The following is a 22,721-nucleotide window of genomic DNA, read 5'->3' as shown; positions in this document are numbered from 1 at the left end:
AAGATACTGTCGACAGCAACATTTTCAGCGATCCTGACAACGAAGCAAATGGCAACGAGGGATGAACCCACCACGCCAATGACAATAACAACGTCAACAATGATAGCGTCGATGACGGGACAGTTGATGATCCTGTCAGTGGAGAGATAGTCGACAACACTAAAGTTCTCAACGGTTAAACCCCTGTCGACAATGGACTCACAAGGAGACCTTCAAATATTATCTTCATTTTAGACATATTGCCAAGTAAAGTGATCCCTTTCTCAGCGACACATTTATTAGGCTCAGAATTCTCTTACGATGAGGGTCTCTTTGGCGCTGGTTACAGCCCAATACAAATAAATATCAAATACCGATGGGGATGACTCAAGCATGTGAATCTAAGAAAGATCCAAAACTGGGGTATCTCAAGTTGGATAAAGTATCAATAAGGAACAGTGTTACCGAAGGCAAGTAACTTTTCCTTTTGATAGAGACTTCTAACCGCAGATTCCTCACCGCAGAACAGACACCAAAGCAGTACTTCCCCAGGATGGAGGGTATGTGGAGTCGACTTAGACCAAAATTATTGCAGAACTGAGCGAGCAGTGTCCTCCTGGCCAGCCCTGACTATGAAGGTACTGGTGATTTGTGGATGCCACAAACATCGCGGCCAGGCAGTTGTCCAGAACAAGCACTTTGCGCCAATGCAGATGTAGCCCTTTGCCCTGGCAGAATAGGCACACAGACCTTCCAAGGTCTGTGTCTTGCCCGGTGCATAGCAGATCTTAATGAAGAGGACTATCCACCTCGGCATTTACTCTTCTGCACAGCCGTCCCATTCCTCACTTCAGAGAACCCCATACAAAACTGATTATCCACACAATGATCATTAGTATGATCTATGTAAAAGCGTAAAGCCCCTTTGGAACCCAAACTGTAGAGCCTCTCCTTTTCTTTTGGGCATTACAGGGAGCAAAGTAGGCTGGCAGAGTGATGGGTTGCTCAAAGAGGAAGAAGTCATGACTTGATAGAAAGGCCACCCCTCTCCTCAGCAAATCTTGTAGATTTCACTCAGCCACGTTTGCAAGGCGTTCCTGCACTGGAACGCCCCCCTCCCCCCTGTGCTGGCATGCCCACATGTGCAGGGCTTTACACCGTGACGCATATCCTTAGATGCGTCACATTGTAAATACCCTGCAGCCTGGTGCTGGCTTTGCGCCGCCGCTGCGTCACAAAAGTGACGCAAAGGCGGCTCAAATGTGGCGTAAGGGGCTTGTAAATCTGCCCCATAGTGTCGGATAATGGCGCCAACAGTGCCTGTAGTTCACTAGCATAATGAGCTGAGGTGATAGCAATGAGAAAGACAGTCTTCAAAATCAGAAGACGCAGTAAGCAACTATGCACAGGCTTAAAGAGTATGCACTTGAGGAAGTTTTATGGGAAACGTGTGTCATACCTATATTAAATCTCATCATAATACGTGATTTGTACAATGATGGTCGGTCCTGCAAACATAGAAAGGCCGTAAGAGCCACCAAATAACCTCTCACAGTGCTCACTATAAGCCCTTGCTCAGTTAATGTCAAACGAAACAAAAGAACGTTGGACAATTTATGCCTGTAAGCTTTCAGTGTCTCGAGCACCACACCCAAGTGCCAAGCATAAATGGATTGTGTGACGGGGCATCCAGCGGCGAGAATGACATCCATCACTTCAGAAGGCAAATCAAACACAGTCTATTGCCATTGCTCAATCTCCATTCAAGAAGGTGTAGATTCCATGGATTAGAGTAGAGGACCCTGCCCTGTTTATGAGACAGGAGGTCCTTGCGAAGTGGTAGGATGATTGGAGGACAGATGCTCATGGCAGGATTTCCAGGTACCCCACTCTACTGGCCCAATCCAGAGCCACTATGATGACCTGTTCCCAATTGTTCTTGTACGCAGAGCAGGAGAGACTGTGGCGGGAAGGGTGTACAGGAGCTCCTTGTACCATTCGAGCAGCAAATTGTCGCTAAATAAGTGCTTGTGCAGAAACTCCAAAATGCAGAATTGCTGACATTGCATGTCCTGACAGTAGCAAAAATATCAAGCAAGAGACACCCCCACTCATGGCAGACAAGCGGTGCCACCTCAGGATGCAGATGCCACTCCTCATCTGCCAGGTGACGTCTACTCAGTTCATCTGGTCTGACATTTGGAGACCTCACCGGGTAATTGGCATCAAGGAAGACACTCGGACTCTCCACCTACTTGCAACGCCTCCTGACACTGGCCCCAGGACCTCCCTTCGTCCTGCTTGTTGCTGTATCACATGGCAGGGCTGGTGTCAGTGAGAACCTGTACCAGCCTCCCCTTGACAGATGACAGGAGGGCCTTCAGGGCCAGAAGAACAGTTCGCTGCTCCAGCAGATTGATATGGAGCTGCCCCTCCTTTGGAGAACAGGCTCTTTTGATCTCCACCTACCTCATGTGATGCACCCGCCCCCAAAGCAGCAGTGATGCATCCATCACCACCGCCAGGACTGGGCAGGGAAGATCACTGCACACCATTGCAGATCTAAAGCACTCACCTAGAGACCTGGATAGTGTTGCGTTGATGCTGGGCCCGGTGGAACCTCAAGTTTCACTGCAGAGTACGCATGCGCCACCTGGCATGGTCTACAAGGAGGAAGCATGAGGGAAGCATGAGGACTGAGAGTGGAGCATCACAGCTGGAATGAGGACTGAGAGTGAAGCATCTCAGCTGGAATGAGGACTGAGAGTGAAGCGTCACAGCTGGAATGAGGACTGAGAGTGAAGCGTCACAGCTGGAATGAGGACTAAGAGTGAAGCGTCACAGCTGGAATGGCCTGTACTCGCTGCTAGGGAGCAAAAGCACCGCACTCTGCTGTCTCGATGAAGGAAGCCTCTGTGAGGAGTCACGTGGGGCGTTGGCTCGTTTATAGTCAAACCCAACAATGGCAAGAGTTCCTGCGTCATCCAGAGGTGCTCCATGACTGACCGCGTGAGCAGGTCTTCACCAGCCAGTCATCAGGTTACAAGAATACAGGGATTCCCGACCTCCAAACCTGAGCATCGACCACCATCACTTTCATGAACACCCAAGGGGTGCTGGTGCGTCCGAAGGACAGACAGCAAATTGTTAATGCCCTTGGCCCGCATTGAACCACCGGGAGCGCACGTGGGACCGCAGGACGGGTACAAGAAAATACGGGTCCTCAAGTCAAAGGACACCCTCCAGTCGTCTCGGTCCAGAGCAGACAGGATCTGGGCCAGTGTGAGCACTCTGAATGTGTTCTTTTGTAACAAGGCATTCAGGGGTCGAAAGTCAGAATAGGCAGAGGCCCCAGTGCTTTTTTGGGACTAGGAAATAACGAGAGTAGCGCTGCCTTTCGTCGAGTTTGGCAGTCTCGCCATAGCACCCTTGGATAACAAGAGGTATACCTTCTGTAGCAGGATGGACAAATGCTTGTCCGAAACTCATTGTAACATGCGATGGGTATGGAATGGCAGGGAGAAAAAAGGCAGGACATAGCCTTTTTGAGCCATTTGCAAGACCCATCTGTTGAACATGATGCATGACCAACCCAGGAGGAAGCGCAGGATCCGGGCTGCGCATGCGCTGCTGACGGCAAACTGAACGCAAAGCACGATCAGCAGGGGATGGTTCTCTTCTGATTCTTTACGAGCGGACGTTCACCAGCATCTTTGACAGGGTGAACTGCGCAGAAGCCACGGCAGGAGTCATAGGTTATGAGAGCTAACAAATGACCGAACTATCGAACAGGATTGCCTGATGTCTGCCGATATCTTATCTCCCCGAGGCACTGACCGAGCAACGTAGGAGCAGTTAATCCCGCCTTCAGCTTGACCTGCGTCTTTGCTGATTACAGCCCGTGTTTTAAATCTGATTGCTGAGAAATTTGCCTTACATCGGAATACGATTTGAAGACTTGTCGAATCTGCGTCCTGTGGGACGAAGGCCTTTTTCGAATCTGCACGTGTCTGGAGGAGTCCCTGGCGTGAAATTTTGAATAGGTGTTTTCTTCAGGAGAACTGTGATCCTTCCAGTATTTACGGAGGATTCGCTTCACATAAACTACTACTCCCGGTTCTGTGCAGGAGGGAGGCTCTCTGGTGCTGCCACTCCTGCCTCTGTCCTGCATGTGAAGGAAGCTTGCTCATGTAGTCCCGGTTCTGTGCAGGAGGGAGGCTCTCTGGTGCTGCCACTCCTGCCTCTGTCCTGCATGTGAAGGAAGCTTGCTCATGTAGTCCCGGTTCTGTGCAGGAGAGAGGCTCTCTGGTGCTGCCACTCCTGCCTCTGTCCTGCATGTGAAGGAAGCTTGCTCATGTAGTCCCGGTTCTGTGCAGGAGAGAGGCTCTCTGGTGCTGCCACTCCTGCAGCGTCCTGCATGTGAAGGAAGCTTGCTCATGTAGTCCTGGTTCTGTGCAGGAGGGAGGCTCTCTGGTGCTGCCACTCCTGCCTCTGTCCTGCATGTGAAGGAAGCTTGCTCATGTAGTCCCAGTTCTGTGCAGGAGGGAGGCTCTCTGGTGCTGCCACTCCTGCCTCTGTCCTGCATGTGAAGGAAGCTTGCTCATGTAGTCCCGGTTCTGTGCAGGAGAGAGGCTCTCTGGTGCTGCCACTCCTGCAGCGTCCTGCATGTGAAGGAAGCTTGCTCATGTAGTCCTGGTTCTGTGCAGGAGGGAGGCTCTCTGGTGCTGCCACTCCTGCAGCGTCCTGCATGTGAAGGAAGCTTGCTCATGTAGTCCTGGTTCTGTGCAGGAGGGAGGCTCTCTGGTGCTGCCACTCCTGCCTCTGTCCTGCATGTGAAGGAAGCTTGCTCATGTAGTCCCGGTTCTGTGCAGGAGAGAGGCTCTCTGGTGCTGCCACTCCTGCAGCGTCCTGCATGTGAAGGAAGCTTGCTCATGTAGTCCCGGTTCTGTGCAGGAGGGAGGCTCTCTGGTGCTGCCACTCCTGCAGCGTCCTGCATGTGAAGGAAGCTTGCTCATGTAGTCCTGGTTCTGTGCAGGAGGGAGGCTCTCTGGTGCTGCCACTCCTGCAGCGTCCTGCATGTGAAGGAAGCTTGCTCATGTAGTCCCGGTTCTGTGCAGGAGGGAGGCTCTCTGGTGCTGCCACTCCTGCCTCTGTCCTGCATGTGAAGGAAGCTTGCTCATGTAGTCCCGGTTCTGTGCAGGAGGGAGGCTCTCTGGTGCTGCCACTCCTGCCTCTGTCCTGCATGTGAAGGAAGCTTGCTCATGTAGTCCCGGTTCTGTGCAGGAGAGAGGCTCTCTGGTGCTGCCACTCCTGCCTCTGTCCTGCATGTGAAGGAAGCTTGCTCATGTAGTCCCGGTTCTGTGCAGGAGAGAGGCTCTCTGGTGCTGCCACTCCTGCAGCGTCCTGCATGTGAAGGAAGCTTGCTCATGTAGTCCTGGTTCTGTGCAGGAGGGAGGCTCTCTGGTGCTGCCACTCCTGCCTCTGTCCTGCATGTGAAGGAAGCTTGCTCATGTAGTCCCAGTTCTGTGCAGGAGGGAGGCTCTCTGGTGCTGCCACTCCTGCCTCTGTCCTGCATGTGAAGGAAGCTTGCTCATGTAGTCCCGGTTCTGTGCAGGAGAGAGGCTCTCTGGTGCTGCCACTCCTGCAGCGTCCTGCATGTGAAGGAAGCTTGCTCATGTAGTCCCGGTTCTGTGCAGGAGGGAGGCTCTCTGGTGCTGCCACTCCTTCAGCGTCCTGCATGTGAAGGAAGCTTGCTCATGTAGTCCTGGTTCTGTGCAGGAGGGAGGCTCTCTGGTGCTGCCACTCCTGCAGCGTCCTGCATGTGAAGGAAGCTTGCTCATGTAGTCCTGGTTCTGTGCAGGAGGGAGGCTCTCTGGTGCTGCCACTCCTGCAGCGTCCTGCATGTGAAGGAAGCTTGCTCATGTAGTCCCGGTTCTGTGCAGGAGGGAGGCTCTCTGGTGCTGCCACTCCTGCCTCTGTCCTGCATGTGAAGGAAGCTTGCTCATGTAGTCCCGGTTCTGTGCAGGAGAGAGGCTCTCTGGTGCTGCCACTCCTGCAGCTGTCCTGCATGTGAAGGAAGCTTGCTCATGTAATCCCGGTTCTGTGCAGGAGGGAGGCTCTCTGGTGCTGCCACTCCTGCAGCGTCCTGCATGTGAAGGAAGCTTGCTCATGTAGTCCCGGTTCTGTGCAGGAGGGAGGCTCTCTGGTGCTGCCACTCCTGCAGCTGTCCTGCTATTGAAGGAAGCTTGCTCACGTAGTCCCGGTTCTGTGCAGGAGAGAGGCTCTCTGGTGCTGCCACTCCTGCAGCGTCCTGCATGTGAAGGAAGCTTGCTCATGTAGTCCCGGTTCTGTGCAGGAGGGAGGCTCCCTGGTGCTGCCACTCCTGCAGCTGTCCTGCATGTGAAGGAAGCTTGCTCATGTAGTCCCGGTTCTGTGCAGGAGAGAGGCTCTCTGGTGCTGCCACTCCTGCAGATGTCCTGTATGTGAAGGAAGCTTGCTCATGTAGTCCCGGTTCTGTGCAGGAGGGAGGCTCTCTGGTGCTGCCACTCCTGCCTCTGTCCTGCATGTGAAGGAAGCTTGCTCATGTAGTCCCGGTTCTGTGCAGGAGAGAGGCTCTCTGGTGCTGCCACTCCTGCAGCTTCCTGCATGTGAAGGAAGCTTGCTCATGTAGTCCCGGATCTGTGCAGGAGGGAGGCTCTCTGGTGCTGCCACTCCTGCAGCTGTCCTGCTATTGAAGGAAGCTTGCTCATGTAGTCCCGGTTCTGTGCAGGAAAGAGGCTCTCTGGTGCTGCCACTCCTGCAGCTGTCCTGCTATTGAAGGAAGCTTGCTCATGTAGTCCTGGTTCTGTGCAGGAGGGAGGCTCTCTGGTGCTGCCACTCCTGCAGCGTCCTGCATGTGAAGGAAGCTTGCTCATGTAGTCCCAGTTCTGTGCAGGAGGGAGGCTCTCTGGTGCTGCCACTCCTGCAGCTGTCCTGCTATTGAAGGAAGCTTGCTCATGTAGTCCCGGTTCTGTGCAGGAGAGAGGCTCTCTGGTGCTGCCACTCCTGCAGCTGTCCTGCTATTGAAGGAAGCTTGCTCATGTAGTCCCGGTTCTGTGCAGGAGGGAGGCTCTCTGGTGCTGCCACTCCTGCAGCGTCCTGCATGTGAAGGAAGCTTGCTCATGTAGTCCCGGTTCTGTGCAGGAGGGAGGCTCTCTGGTGCTGCCACTCCTGCAGCGTCCTGCATGTGAAGGAAGCTTGCTCATGTAGTCCCGGTTCTGTGCAGGAGGGAGGCTCTCTGGTGCTGCCACTCCTGCAGCTGTCCTGCATGTGAAGGAAGCTTGCTCCCCTGCATGCTCACCACCTCCTCTTTCAGATCCTCAGCATTGCCTGCACTGCCCTCAGCCCAGCCCCCTCTCATCTCGCTGAGTGCTCTCCCCGTGGTGATGAAGGGGCCTGGCCTCCAGAGTGCAGTGATTAGTTTAGTCTGCATTAGTAAAATAAATCAGCCCTAGAGCCGCAGGAGGGGGTGGGGGGTGATTCTATGCGCAGCTGCTGGGAGATGTCACTGGAACCAGACAAGGTGTCTGCAGCTCAGCTGCGGCTGGGCTCCCGTGGGTGGGGGTGGGTGGGGGGGGGCTCCTATTTCTGGACCTGCAGCCCCCAGAGAGTGTCAGTTATAAATGCGGTAATTGATTGTCTTCAGCTGATGATATTGGAAAAGAGATCAGGAAGCCTCATGGGGGTCATGAACGAGAAAAACTGCATACAAGGCTCTCCGGCTGGTGGTGTGAGACATCTCTCCTGCAGACGAGGCTCTGCAGCTGTCCAGTGTGCAGTACAAGAGACATCTCTCCTGCAAACAAGGCTCTCCAGCTGTCGAGTCTGCAGTACAAAAGACATCTCTCCAACAGACAAATCTCTCCAGCTGTCAGTGTACAGTAAAATAGGCATCTCTCCTGCAAACAAGGCTCTCCAGCTGTCGAGTCTACAGTACAAGAGACATCTCTCCAACAGACAAATCTCTCCAGCTGTCAGTGTACAGTAAAATAGGCATCTCTCCTGCAAACAAGGCTCTCCAGCTGTGCAGTGTGCAGTACAAGAGACATTTCTCCTGCAGACGAGGCTCTCCAGCTCTCGAATCTACAGTACAAGAGACATCTCTCCAACAGACAAATCTCTCCAGCTGTCAGTGTACAGTAAAATAGGCATCTCTCCTGCAGACAAGGCTCTCCAGCTGTCAGTGTGCAGTACAAGAGACATCTCTCCTGCAGACGAGGCTCTCCAGCTGTCTGTGTACAGTGCAAGAGACATCTCTGATGCAGACAAGGCTCTCCGGCTGTCAGTGTGCAGTACAAGAGACATCTCTCCTGCAAACAAGGCTCTCCAGCTGTCAGTGTACAGTAAAATAGGCATCTCTCCTGCAAACAAGGCTCTCCAGCTGTGCAGTGTGCAGAACAAGAGACATCTCTCCTGCAGACGAGGCTCTCCAGCTGTCAGTGTGCAGTACAGGAGACATCTCTTCTGCAGACGAGGCTCTCCAGCTGTCAGTGTGCAGTACAAGAGACATCTCTCCTGCAGACACGGCTCTCCAGCTGTCCAGCGTGCAGTACAAGAGACATCTTTCCTGCCGACAAGGCTCTCCAGCTGTCAGTGTGCAGTACAAGAGACATCTCTGATGCAGACAAGGGTCTCCAGCTGTTCAGTGTGCAGTACTATAGGCATCTCTCCTGCAGACGAGGCTCTCCAGCTGTCAGCGTGCAGTACAGGAGACATCTCTCCTGCAGACGAGGCTCTCCAGCTGTGCAGTGTGCAGTACAAGAGACATCTCTGATGCAGACAAGGCTCTCCAGCTGTCAGTGTGCAGTACAAGAGGCATCTCTCCTGCAGACGAGGCTCTCCAGCTGTCAGTGTGCAGTACAAGAGACATCTCTCCTGCAGACACGGCTCTCCAGCTGTCCAGTGTGCAGTACAAGAGACATCTCTCCTGAAGACGAGGCTCTCCAGCTGTCAGTGTGCAGTACAAGAGACATCTCTCCTGAAGACGAGGCTCTCCAGCTGTCCAGCGTGCAGTACAAGAGACATCTCTCCTGCAGACGAGGCTCTCCAGCTGTGCAGTGTGCAGTACAAGAGACATCTCTCCTGCATACAAGGCTCTTCAGCTGTCAGTGTGCAGCACAAGAGACATCTCTCCTGAAGACGAGGCTCTTCAGCTGTCAGCGTGCAGTACAAGAGGCATCTCTCCTGCATACAAGGCTCTTCAGCTGTCAGTGTGCAGTACAAGAGACATCTCTCCTGAAGACGAGGCTCTTCAGCTGTCAGCGTGCAGTACAAGAGGCATCTCTCCTGCAGACGAGGCTCTCCAGCTGTGCAGTGTGCAGTACAAGAGACATCTCTCCTGCAGACAAGGGTCTCCAGCTGTTCAGTGTGCAGTACAAGAGACATCTCTCCTGCATACAAGGCTCCCCAGCTGTCAGTGTGCAGTACAAGAGACATCTCTCCTGAAGACGAGGCTCTCCAGCTGTCAGCGTGCAGTACAGGAGACATCTCTCCTGCAGACAAGGCTCTTCAGCTGTCAGTGTGCAGCACAAGAGACATCTCTCCTACCGACAAGGCTCTCCTGCTGTCTAGTGTGCAGTACAAGAGACATCTCTCCTGAAGACGAGGCTCTCCAGCTGTCAGTGTGCAGTACAAGAGGCATCTCTCCTGCAGACGAGGGTCTCCAGCTGTGCAGTGTGCAGTACAAGAGACATCTCTCCTGCATACAAGGCTCCCCAGCTGTCAGTGTGCAGTACAAGAGACATCTCTCCTGAAGACGAGGCTCCCCAGCTGTCAGTGTGCAGTACAAGAGGCATCTCTCCTGCAGACGAGGCTCTCCAGCTGTGCAGTGTGCAGTACAAGAGACATCTCTCCTGCAGAGGAGGCTCTCCAGCTGTCCAGTGTGCAGTACAAGAGACATGTATCCTAGAGACAAGGCTCCCCAGCTGTCAGTGTGCAGTACAAGAGACATCTCTCCTGCAGACGAGGCTCTCCAGCTGTGCAGTGTGCAGTACAAGAGACATCTCTCCTGCAGAGGAGGCTCTCCAGCTGTCCAGTGTGCAGTACAAGAGACATGTATCCTAGAGACAAGGCTCCCCAGCTGTCAGTGTGCAGTACAAGAGACATCTCTCCTGAAGACGAGGCTCTCCAGCTGTCGAGTCTACAGTACAAGAGACATCTCTCCTGCAGACGAGGCTCTCCAACTGTCAGTGTGCAGTACAAGAGACATCTCTCCTGCAGACGAGGCTCTCCAGCTGTCCAGTGTGCAGTACAAGAGACATGTATCCTAGAGACAAGGCTCCCCAGCTGTCAGTGTGCAGTACAAGAGACATCTCTCCTGAAGACGAGGCTCTCCAGCTGTCGAGTCTACAGTACAAGAGACATCTCTCCTGCAGACGAGGCTCTCCAACTGTCAGTGTGCAGTACAAGAGACATCTCTCCTGCAGACGAGGCTCTCCAACTGTCAGTGTGCAGTACAAGAGACATCTCTCCTGCAGACGAGGCTCTTCAGCTGTCAGTGTGCAGTACAAGAGACATCTCTCCTGCAGACGAGGCTCTCCAACTGTCAGTGTGCAGTACAAGAGACATCTCTCCTGCAGAGGAGGCTCTCCAGCTGTCCAGTGTGCAGTACAAGAGACATCTCTCCTGCATACAAGGCTCTCCAGCTGTGCAGTGTGCAGTACAAGAGACATCTCTCCTGCAGAGGAGGCTCTCCAGCTGTCCAGTGTGCAGTACAAGAGACATGTATCCTAGAGACAAGGCTCCCCAGCTGTCAGTGTGCAGTACAAGAGACATCTCTCCTGAAGACGAGGCTCTCCAGCTGTCGAGTCTACAGTACAAGAGACATCTCTCCTGCAGACGAGGCTCTCCAACTGTCAGTGTGCAGTACAAGAGACATCTCTCCTGCAGACGAGGCTCTCCAGCTGTCCAGTGTGCAGTACAAGAGACATGTATCCTGGAGACAAGGCTCCCCAGCTGTCAGTGTGCAGTACAAGAGACATCTCTCCTGAAGACGAGGCTCTCCAGCTGTCGAGTCTACAGTACAAGAGACATCTCTCCTGCAGACGAGGCTCTCCAACTGTCAGTGTGCAGTACAAGAGACATCTCTCCTGCAGACGAGGCTCTCCAACTGTCAGTGTGCAGTACAAGAGACATCTCTCCTGCAGACGAGGCTCTTCGGCTGTCAGTGTGCAGTACAAGAGACATCTCTCCTGCAGACGAGGCTCTCCAACTGTCAGTGTGCAGTACAAGAGACATCTCTCCTGCAGAGGAGGCTCTCCAGCTGTCCAGTGTGCAGTACAAGAGACATCTCTCCTGCATACAAGGCTCTCCAGCTGTCAGTGTGCAGTACAAGAGACATCTCTCCTGCAGACGAGGCTCTTCAGCTGTCAGTGTGCAGTACAAGATGTGTATGCAGAAACTCATTTTCTAATAATAAATGCTGCAAAGAGTAAAATTATGTTTATTTCAGGCAGGAAAAAACATAAGTATGAGAGCTTTGTCTGGTCTGTGGGAGGTGACAAACTTGAGGTGGTAAAGAGTTATGTCTTCTTAGGAAAATTAATCTCAGACACTTTAAGTGATAAGCCCCATATCGATAATAATGCCCAGAAAGCCTTATCCCAAGGGAGAAGCTTAAATGCATTGTACTCGGCAATGGGGAAAAGACACTTCTCTTATTTATTGGAGGTCTTCAGGGCAAAAAATCCCTCTAACCTCCTGTACGGATTGGAACTGGTCGACCTAAGGCATTGGGATTTTTTAAATGTGGTAGAAGGAAAATTATTAAGAAGCATAACCTCCATTAATTCCGCTTGCTCAGTGGCCGCTTGCAGACTTGAGTTTGGCCTGCGCAGCAGTTGGGTGCAAGGCCTGGCAGCTGTAGTGCGTTGGGTCGCAAGCTTAGCCAGAGGAGAAGCGGGGACTATGAGAAACCTTATGAAGGCGGAATTATTGGGAAGTTTAAGAGAATACTCCCTAATTGTTAAAAACTTTAGAAAGGCTGTTTCGCTTCTGCAGTTGGAGGAGAGTACTCTCTTTTCCTTATCTGCAGCTCAGTTAAAGTCTCTCTTGAAACAGGCCTCCTGGGACCTTAGCTTCAGGCTGGACAGTGCCTCTATCCTTGATAAAAAAGGTGTTAATCCCCTCACCGACTCATTTGCAAGGAAATTTGTCCAACCCTATGTCGCCTGGAATTTGCCTCATGGCGTCCGGAGATTTTGGTTTCTCTTGAGGCAGAACTTGTTACCCCTAAATAATCTTTTGTCTAGATGGTACGGAGTTCCTGCAATCTGCGACCTTTGTCATTTGTCCACTCAAGATCCAATGCATGTACTTTTTATATGTCCAGTGCTGCGCCCATTTCGCCGTAAGTGGTTAAGGCAAAAATGCTTGCAAATGGGTATCTTAAATGCCAATTCTTTTATGCTTGCCTTACATAACCCCCCAAATGAAAGATTCTGTTTTAACTTTTTTAACTTTTTTAAATGTTTTTTATCTATTTATTGATGGCTTGCTTATGAAGTTTATATCAATGAATTATTCTGTATTGCGGTAAATTGTTGTAAATTGTCTTTTGGTATTGAATGGATTTCTGTATTGTGTATATTCTTTTATGTGGACCTCCACGGAGTTCCAAAACATAATAAAAATTTAACTTGAACTTGAACTTACAAGAGACATCTCTCCTGCAGATGAGGCTCTCCAGCTGTCAGTGTGCAGTACAAGAGACATCTCTCCTGCAGATGAGGCTCTCCAGCTGTCAGTGTGCAGTACAAGAGACATCTCTCCTGCAGACGAGGCTCTCCAGCTGTCAGTGTGCAGTACAAGAGACATCTCTCCTGCAGAAAAGGCTCTCCAGCTGTCAGTGTGCAGTACAAGAGACATCTCTCCTGCATACAAGGCTCTCCAGCTGTCAGTGTGCAGTACAAGAGACATCTCTCCTGCAAACAAGGCTCTCCAGCTCTCGAATCTACAGTACAAGAGACATCTCTCCTGCAGACAAGGCTCTCCAGCTGTCAGTGTGCAGTACAAGAGACATCTCTCCTGCAAACAAGGCTCGCCAGCTGTCGAGTCTGCAGTACAAGAGACATCTCTCCAACAGACAAATCTCTCCAGCTGTCAGTGTACAGTAAAATAGGCATCTCTCCTGCAGACAAGGCTCTCCAGCTGTGCAGTGTGCAGTACAAGAGACATCTCTCCTGCAGACGAGGCTCTCCAGCTGTCTGTGTACAGTGCAAGAGACATCTCTGATGCAGACAAGGCTCTCCGGCTGTGCAGTACAAGAGACATCTCTCTTGCAGACAAGGGTCTCCAGCTGTTCAGTGTGCAGTACAAGAGGCATCTCCCCTGCAGAAAAGGCTCTCCGGCTGTCCAGTGTGCAGTACAAGAGACATCTCTCCTGCATACAAGGCTCTCCAGCTGTCAGTGTACAGTGCAAGAGACATCTCTCCTGCAGACGAGGCTCTCCAGCTGTCAGTGTGCAGTACAAGAGACATCTCTCCTGCAGACGAGGCTCTCCAGCTGTCAGTGTGCAGTACAAGAGACATCTCTCCTGTAGACAAGGCTCTGCAGCTGTCCAGTGTGCAGTACAAGAGACATCTCTCCTGCAGACGAGGCTCTTCAGCTGTCCAGTGTGCAGTACAAGAGACATCTCTCCTGTAGACAAGGCTCTCCAGCTGTCAGTGTGCAGTACAAGAGACATCTCTCCTGAAGACGAGGCTCTCCAGCTGTCAGTGTGCAGTACAAGAGACATCTCTCCTGAAGACGAGGCTCTCCAGCTGTCAGTGTGCAGTACAAGAGACATCTCTCCTGCAGACGAGGCTCTCCAGCTATCAGTGTACGATACAAGAGACATCTCTCCTGCATACAAAGCTCTCCAGCTGTCAGTGTGCAGTACAAGAGACATCTCTCCTGCATACAAGGCTCTCCAGCTGTCAGTGTGCAGTACAAGAGGCATCTCTCCTGCAGACACGGCTCTCCAGCTGTGCAGTGTGCAGTACAAGAGACATCTCTCCTGCATACAAGGCTCTCCAGTTGTCAGTATGCAGTACAAGAGGCATCTCTCCTGCAGACGAGGCTCTGCAGCTGTCAGTGTGCAGTACAAGAGACATCTCTCCTGCATACAAAGCCCTCCAGCTGTGCAGTGTGCAGTACAAGAGACATCTCTCCTGCATACAAGGCTCTCCAGTTGTCAGTGTGCAGTACAAGAGACATCTCTTCTGCATACAAGGCTCTCCAGCTGTCCAGTGTGCAGTACAAGAGGCATCTCTCCTGCAGACGAGGCTCTGCAGCTGTCCAGTGTACAGTATAAGAGACATCTCTCCTGCATACAAGGCTCTCCAGCTGTCAGTGTTCAGTACAAGAGGCATCTCTACTGCAGACGAGGCTCTCCAGCTGTCAGTGTGCAGTACAAGAGACATCTCTCCTGCAGACGAGGCTCTCCAGCTGTCAGTGTGCAGTACAAGAGACATCTCTCCTGCAGACGAGGCTCTCCAGCTGTCAGTGTGCAGTACAAGAGACATCTCTCCTGCATACAAGGCTCTCCAGCTGTCAGTGTTCAGTACAAGAGGCATCTCTACTGCAGACGAGGCTCTCCAGCTGTCAGTGTGCAGTACAAGAGACATCTCTCCTGCAGACGAGGCTCTCCAGCTGTCAGTGTGCAGTACAAGAGACATGTCTCCTGCAGACGAGGCTCTGGAGCTGTCCAGTGTGCAGTACAAGAGACATCTCTGATGCAGACAAGGGTCTCCAGCTGTCAGTGTGCAGTACAAGAGACATCTCTCCTGCAGACGAGGCTCTCCAGCTGTCAGTGTGCAGTACAAGAGACATCTCTCCTGCAGACGAGGCTCTCCAGCTGTCAGTGTGCAGTACAAGAGACATGTCTCCTGCAGACGAGGCTCTGGAGCTGTCCAGTGTGCAGTACAAGAGACATCTCTGATGCAGACAAGGGTCTCCAGCTGTCAGTGTTCAGTACAAGAGGCATCTCTCCTGCATACAAGGCTCTCCAGCTGTCGGTGTGCAGTACAAGAGACATCTCTCCTGCAGACGAGGCTCTGGAGCTGTCCAGTGTGCAGTACAAGAGGCATCTCTCCTGCAGACGAGGCTCTGGAGCTGTCCAGTGTGCAGTACAAGAGACATCTCTCCTGCAGACACAGCTCTCCAGCTGTCCAGTGTGCAGTACAAGAGACATCTCTCCTGCATACTAGGCTCTCCAGCTGTGCAGTGTACAGTACAAGAGACATCTCTCCTGCAGACGAGGCTCTGCAGCTGTCCAGTGTACAGAGGCATACAGAAGCTTAAAGCGCAGGTGCATATCCGTAGTACTCTCATTTGGGCGAGGGGCGCTCCAGGAAATTCACGGAGGCGCGGGGCAGCGCGGGGGAAGTGAAGGTCCAGGCCCAAGACTTGTGGGGCTCTGACTTCAATGTCCTCTTTTTGTGGGACTTATCCGACCAAGAATGTAACCTCGATGATGACTGACAGGAATGAGTCCGAGTGGTGGCCCGGGGTCTTCCAGGGGACCAGGACGTCGGGCGGAGTCCTTCGAGGTCGAGTGACCAGGAATCTCAATGCCCTCTCCTGAACCACGGTGGTCAGGACAAGCATTGGGGTCATGGTCCAGCTCCAGCTCCAGGCACCACAAGCATACAAGGCGGGGCTCTGTTCCAGACATCTGCCTGTGGCAGGCCCCAAAGGGTTTGACCCGCAGGTTTCTTAGGGGCATCCTAGACACACTGGGAGGGAATGCTCAAAAAAGGTTCAACAAAAAGTTGAAAATAAGCAAATCAGAAATTCCGGATCTTTGCTGATGACGCGTAAAGAAAAGAACTGATGTCAGAGCGCTGAGGTGGCACCCATACGGACCCGCACACGTCAAATCCGGCACAGGCGAAGATATGCTCCAAAGAAGCATAAACTAGACTTTTTCGCTGGTATTTCTAGACACCTTACTGATTTGGCCAAGTATCCTTGATCACTGGGGAAACATGAACCCGACACCAGACCCGGTCCGTGATAAATTAGGGCATGCTGACATGCACAACAACGATTAAGCTCTGAGTTGTGACTTGCAAAATTATCATGTTCAGATAAATGAAGCCTACTCCACTCAACTGACAATAAATATACTTCTCTTTCCTGCCCCCCTAGCTTACGATCACATATCAACTATTGCTTGATGTAGGGACAGATTATGCAAGACACTGTATGATATTTTGGAGGGTGGTGTTATTGATTATACACCAATACAGTTTGGACCTGGGTTATAAAGCACCCCAAACACCCACAGTGGCAAATGTACGTCAAGAGAAGGCATACATTAGATCCCATATCCAAACGTATACACAGAGGAATGATGGCGCAAACAACTCTGCACAAACTCTGAGAGCAGTTACTAAAGCCACAAGGTAAGACTCTACAACTGCCAGGTAGCACTCCAAACAAGCATTGGCATAGCCAATAGGTCTCGCTTTTGGGACCTTATAAGTATTTTGTTATGCAGCAAAATATCCTTGGTGCAATAACATCAACTGTTGCATGGCCAATAATATCACATCTTTATCCTCCTTTGCTGCTCTATGATTGTTAGAATTGATCTGGAGAACTCCTCCGACGCCTCTGCCAAGAAGGGACGTATCATCATGGGAGAAAAAACAGAGCCAACCATCCACGGTAAGACCGTGAACGCAACACAAGGCGTGACCGACCGGGGATGCAGCCGGAATCCTAAACGCTTCATAGGAAGCATTGTGGGGGAGGGCAGGTCCTGTGTTAGGCTGAAGTAACTGAGAGCGAGCATGTGTGAAGCCGGGCTGGGAAGTGGATCCTGCTGAGGAGCACTGGCTCAACTACAGCCTCACAACGGTATTGCAGAATCCTGTGAGCTGATAAAATCAAGTATACAAGGCATAGCTCGGTTACCTTGCTCACGCAGACAGCGTGAACGAGCTATGGGGGTCAATCAGAGAAAAACAGAGCAAACCCAGTGGAACTTGGGAAATCGAGTCTTGTGTATAAAATGGCAGAACGAAGGCCACGAGAAATCAAAGGGCTAGTGAATTATAGAACAATGAGAATATGACATTGTCTCGCAACCCTGAAAAGCGAGCTGAGGATTGAAATAGAACAGCAAGTATGATCATTAAGGAATTGGAAAGAGCTTGGACAATTGAGCTTAATAAATGAACTGGAAAAGTGAAAGTAATCGCGAGCGAAGGATGCGAGTGGTGAGTGCGCGCGCGACGTGAAAAGTGCAAGCAGGCTGGCGAGTGGTGTGCGAGTGGTGTGCGATGTGCGCGCACCTTCACGAGAGAAGAAAGCCAGATGGCGCCTCTGCTCGTCATTATGCGCGTAACCCATGCTCTATGCCACCCGGTAGGACTTTTGAATTCCCACTCACTAAATGTCTCACCAGAGCAGCGCATGCGCTGGCTCACGAGAGACCTAAAAAGAACGGATGGAACTAGTGAGGTCTGTCAAAAAGGAATCATACAATACACTGACATCTCTTTCCTGGCTCCCAGCTGCTGCGGGAGACGGCAAGTGTTACCTCCACTATTCGGCAGAAATTGTGCTTGTCAAATTCAAGCAACAGTGTTAATTGTATGTGGAATAGGCTGGCAGACTCTTGGTTGCAAAACTAAACCAGAGTACATTTCTGATGTCTGTTGCTGCTGACCACGGAAGGGCTGCACACTCCTTTGACATAGCTTCCTAGGATTGGGAGCTCTACAGCTCTGTTTGGGAGGATGTAGTAATGCCAGGAGAGGATTTTGTACAGTTCTTACACACTTTGCCCAATGATGGTAGGGCCATACTGGAAGGTAAAATCAAATCGAGGAGATAGCTGATCCTATTTCTGATTAGGCCACTTGCAAATACTCTGATGAGGATGGCTTTCCAAGCGGAATTCTACATGACAGGCAAATCGCTCATATCCTCTTCACAACACTGTTCTTTTATTGAGACAGAGCTGGTGGGCTCACTTACCAATACAGCGACCATCGCACTAATGCCTAAAGAGGGAAAAGACCCCTAAATGGTCTAGGAGCTGCCTGATATCCTGCATTGGATACTGAGTAGGCACTTGACTGAGTCGGAGGGGCAATCGGGTTTTTAAGCCTGGAAAGAACAGGGCTTGGACAGAACCTCATTGCCAAAGTCCATTGGTTATATGACTCCTCCAAGGCTGACATCAACTTGGGACTTTGCTTAGGGGACTAGCAGAGTGAAGGTGGGGAACTCATTAGGGCTACCCTTTGTCTCCACTCCTGTTCCCTTTGATACTGGAGCTGCAAGCAGCTGTCACCCGTCGTTCTGATGAGACACGTGGGATAAATACATAGGCTGGACAGGTCGAAGCGTTTCCGAACACTGATGTTATCCTCCTTAAACTGTCCCCCCGGGCTAATCTATACCTGCGGCAATGCCACTTATCTACACTTTCTGCAGTTTTCTGAACATATGATTAATTGGAAAAAATACCTTCCTAGGATAGCCTTTGTGAATCTAACCTGTGATGGCTCCATCTTTGAAGACTGCTTCACCAGGGGATTGGAGAAACTGGTGGACGCGACCTGCTTCTCCCCGATGACCAAGGCTAAATCTTCGTTTATGTTCAGTATGCTACCAATTTTGATCCCTAAAAAGTTGATGACTCAGACTGACTCTGACATGAAGTCATATCTATGAAGCTACCTCTGGGGGCTCTGACTGCCTCCTATATCATCATATTCTGTGGAATTAGTTCCCTTTACACTTATCCCAACTGGTGTGATTCTCTCTGCACCTGCAAGACGTACCTGTGTGGGTTTTAACAGGCAACGACTTTTGTGTTCTGAGCATATGCATGTGACACAATACCACCTTCTGAACACAATACCATTATCCGGTTGACTGTAAATATGCTCATAAAGAGCTTAAAGTTCAGCATTTCTTTCATGAAAAGGCACCCCAGACGATTCACGGGAATACGTAGGATAGGATAGGATAACACTTGTAAAGCACACTAATACTTGAGGGTGTCAAGGCGCTATAACATGGTATGAGGGTGGATTGTGGTACCTGTACCAGCTACTCCTTGACGCGTCGCCCAGACGTCGTCAGTGAACATAACTTCAATCAAATTCACTGGATAATGCATTGCTTACAGTCATCATGAGGCACTGACTCCCCCATTCTGCAGTGTCTCGAGACATGGTCTCCCCCATGGAGTGTTCTCAGTACCGCGTTATCTATTACTGATCTTTTCTCAATGCCTAATCAATGGGCATTCAGACTCCACTGGAGGATCGTTACGCCGGGACCCCGGATGATTAGACATCCTTACTCAGGGACCATGAAATAGTCAGGGATGGCCTTCTTGATCATGCTAAGTTCTGGAGACACACCTTTGATGCAATCCTGTAGGACAGTCCAGCTTGCGCCATATTGAGGGCAGTCTTGACTAATATAAATGTATCTACCTATTAATTATTTTACCTGTTCTGCACACTTAAGCCATTCTAAATGAAATTGCTCGTTAAGTCCCTTGCGGCAGTCAAGCGTTGCAAATTGAGCCACAAAAGCTCTGTGCCCACGACGGAAGGTGGACTGCACGTCAGCGGACTATGCGCTGTGATAAATGTCTAGTATATATCTTGTATTATGTCTCTGGCTCTTTCCTCGCGACCCAAGATGACAACTGAGATCAAGATGCCTGATAGCAGGCCAGGGTACGACTCATACTACCTAGAGTTGCTGGTGGATGCCCGTCATGTGTTGCAGCCATTCTGTTTGACTCTCTACTTTGGGACCATCAGGGGTACAGGCAGGGGCGTGTTACTATATCCTATCCCGAGATGATTCCTAGAGGATCGAGGGTGATCGGCACCGCACTCTTAGTTCACTCTTACTATTGTTTAGCTTTTTTAAATGTTTGAGCTTCGTGTATGTACAGAGTCCTTCTCCACCCCCTCTGGGAACTTGCCAATGATGACAACCTTTTCTTCCAGTCCAATGTCAGCAACAAAGCTTCACATCACCAACAAGTAAAAGCAAAATCTCCACCGTAGAGCCCGCCTGTCCGCCATCAAACACAGGTGGCCATGAGCCTCCTCAAACCCAAGGGTTCGGCGTCAAGCCCCCCTTGTCCGCCATCAAACACAGGTGGCCATGAGCCTCCTCAAACCCAAGGGTTCGGCGTCAAGCCCCCCTTGTCCGCCATCAAACACAGGTGGCCATGAGCTTCCTCAAACCCAAGGGTTCTGCGTCAAACCCATATCTGCCATCAACCTCCCACTATTCAAAATCCCTGCAGCCATGTTCAGTAATCATTCCCAGCCTCAACAGTGCACATAACAGGAGAGTAGGGCTTGGAGACAACCAACCACAACGCGACCCTGCGCTTGCAGGATTGGATGCAAGTTTCTCATTGCAGGTGCCTGGACGGATGTATGTCACTACCACGCACACTGTTACAACGCGGTTGTAACAACGCAAGTCGTTACAACGACTTGCGTTGGGGGGGCGCAAATTTAAAAAATATAATTTACTATTCCAACACCAGTCCCCGTGGATAGTAGGGAAGGTGTTGGGATAGTAAATTAAATGATTTATTATCCTTGAGCGCCACCCAGCGCAATTCGTTGTAACAAATTTCGTTGTTATAACCGCGTGGTAATGGTACTTCGTTGTAACGCGCGCGTTGTAAACGTTGTATACCGCCTGGACTGATGTGATAAATGTAGAATATTCCCATCTGGGGACAGGAACCCCAGAACACTTCTTTTATTAATAAGTAAAAATCTTCATCCATATCTTGAATTGGAGGTAAAGAGCTGCCATTTTCCAACCAGCAGGTCCAGCCTCCATGGAAGAAACAGTACAGCAACTTGCACTTTCTTCTCTCTGGTAATAACCACACTTAAACAATACTAAAGGCAACATTATAGCATCTAGCAAAAGACTGTACTGCGGTGTTTATGTGACCTTCCAAACCCTTCATGACAGACAGAAAGGAGAAAGAACAGGGGCCTGTCAGGATAAAAGGGCAGAGAGTTAAAAACAAGCACTGCTCCTTCAGGGAGCCAGCAGGCTCCATCTCCCAGTCTGCTCTGTGCTGGCAGGCCAGCTTGCAGCCTCAGCCCTTTATGAAGAACATACACAAACGTTTACATTAATAGAAATGTCATTTGGTGTTGTAATAATTTACAACCGTAGAGGAGAGAGGGTTGTTCATGGCGTCAGTGGAGATACCTACATTGTAAAACTAGGAATATAAGTAACATTTCTTTGAGTGTTTCAGGCTCTTCACACAGCCCTTTTCCTTCATGGCTGCCTTTGTAATGCAGAGGTTTACAAGGTCAAATCTACACACTTCAGCAGTTTGTTTGCGAGGTGATGATCTGTTGCTTCTTGTATTGTGTAAATGTGATTATTATCAAAGAGAAAAGCTCAGAAGAAAGACTCCTGTTTCTTCCATTGAGTCAGCACCTGCGTTGGTAAAATCGCATCTTTCATCTTTAACTCAAGGTGTAGAGGGTGACTTTTACTTCATACAGAAGTGTTCCAGGGCCCCTCACAGGCACAAAGATTCACCTATCATGACTATCATTTACGATCCTACAATATAGAAGATTCATTCACACATTGAACACAGACACTGCATGTGCCTAACTTTGCAGCAGGCTCTTCATTCACAAACATTTTAAGAAATCTCCCAACTTGGCCTCTGTCTTGTAGACATTTGAAGTTTGCTTGCCTGGTTTAAAAATCAGTCTTTGCTTAAAAGTAGTGACCTTAGCATGTGATGGGGACATGATGTAGACAGACTCTTGAACCAATGCTGGCCTGCCACAGAAGTACCGCTCCCATCTCCTTACCTGCTTGCCTCGCTTCCCTGGACGGCCGGTCGGTCCCCTGTGGCCTGGGACTCCCTCCTCGCCCTTTGGACCCATCTCACCCTGAAAATCAAGTAGAAGACCCATGACTAGTACAACTGGTAGACCATCAGTTCATCCCATGTGCGCCGCGCCCATTCACACTTTGTTCTGAGCACCATCTCTTGCAGCGCACCTGACCAATCACACCTTTTTCTGGAAATCTGTAAGCAGGTTGTGCCCATGGTAGACTGTCGTATCACATTGGACGCATGCTATCCAATCACACCGTAATCTTGGAACGTAGGACAGAGTCACGTCCAATGATACTCATTGGTCGCTAACTGGTCCTGCATGAATCCTGCCCAAATGCACCTTTAACTGGGAATCCAGGATCCAGTCCAGGGGGGCCATTAATGGTCGACCATCTCACACTGGTTCAAGCAGGCAACCACAGATGGTTCTTGGTCTCTGGGACGGCGTTATACATGAAAGCATGGGTGGAACGCTGCCTCCTCTGCACCCTGGCCACACACACACACACGTGTCCGGGGCTCTGGGGCCAGACATTATCGAGTAATGAGGGCACAGCGCACATGACTGGTAAAGGAAAGGCTATATGTTGGCATATCATGTTAAAATATCCATTGAGGAATCAAACTGTAATGAACAGCGAGACGTGTTCTTTACTATATCCTTATAGCCCGCCGTAGCGGTCTATACCTGCTATTAAAGGCCCGAGCCGAAGGCCCGTGAGAATCTTTTTCAGTCCGTTCTATCTTTTCAATCAGGAGCATGCAGGGACAAGCAGTTCTGATATTCACATTAGAGGTTTGGATTTGCAAGTCCCAGCCTGCTATGAATGAA

The 22,721-nt window shown here is 50.6% G+C and overlaps 1 protein-coding gene across 1 annotated transcript in view; it reads right to left on the bottom strand.

Moving 5' to 3' along the window:
• The window catches only part of COLQ (collagen like tail subunit of asymmetric acetylcholinesterase), a 367,702-nt gene that overhangs the window by 92,521 nt on the left and 252,460 nt on the right, over positions 1-22,721 (bottom strand). The window contains exon 11 of the mRNA XM_086942196.1: positions 21,858-21,938. Coding sequence (XP_086798322.1) covers positions 21,858-21,938 — 81 coding nt within the window. The remainder of the gene's footprint in view (positions 1-21,857; positions 21,939-22,721) is intronic.

This window comes from Lissotriton vulgaris, chromosome 10, assembly GCF_964263255.1.
Source record: "Lissotriton vulgaris chromosome 10, aLisVul1.2, whole genome shotgun sequence".
Taxonomy (NCBI): domain Eukaryota; kingdom Metazoa; phylum Chordata; class Amphibia; order Caudata; family Salamandridae; genus Lissotriton; species Lissotriton vulgaris.
Note: the sequence above shows the minus strand (reverse complement) of the source record. Positions and strands in the feature narration are given on the sequence as shown.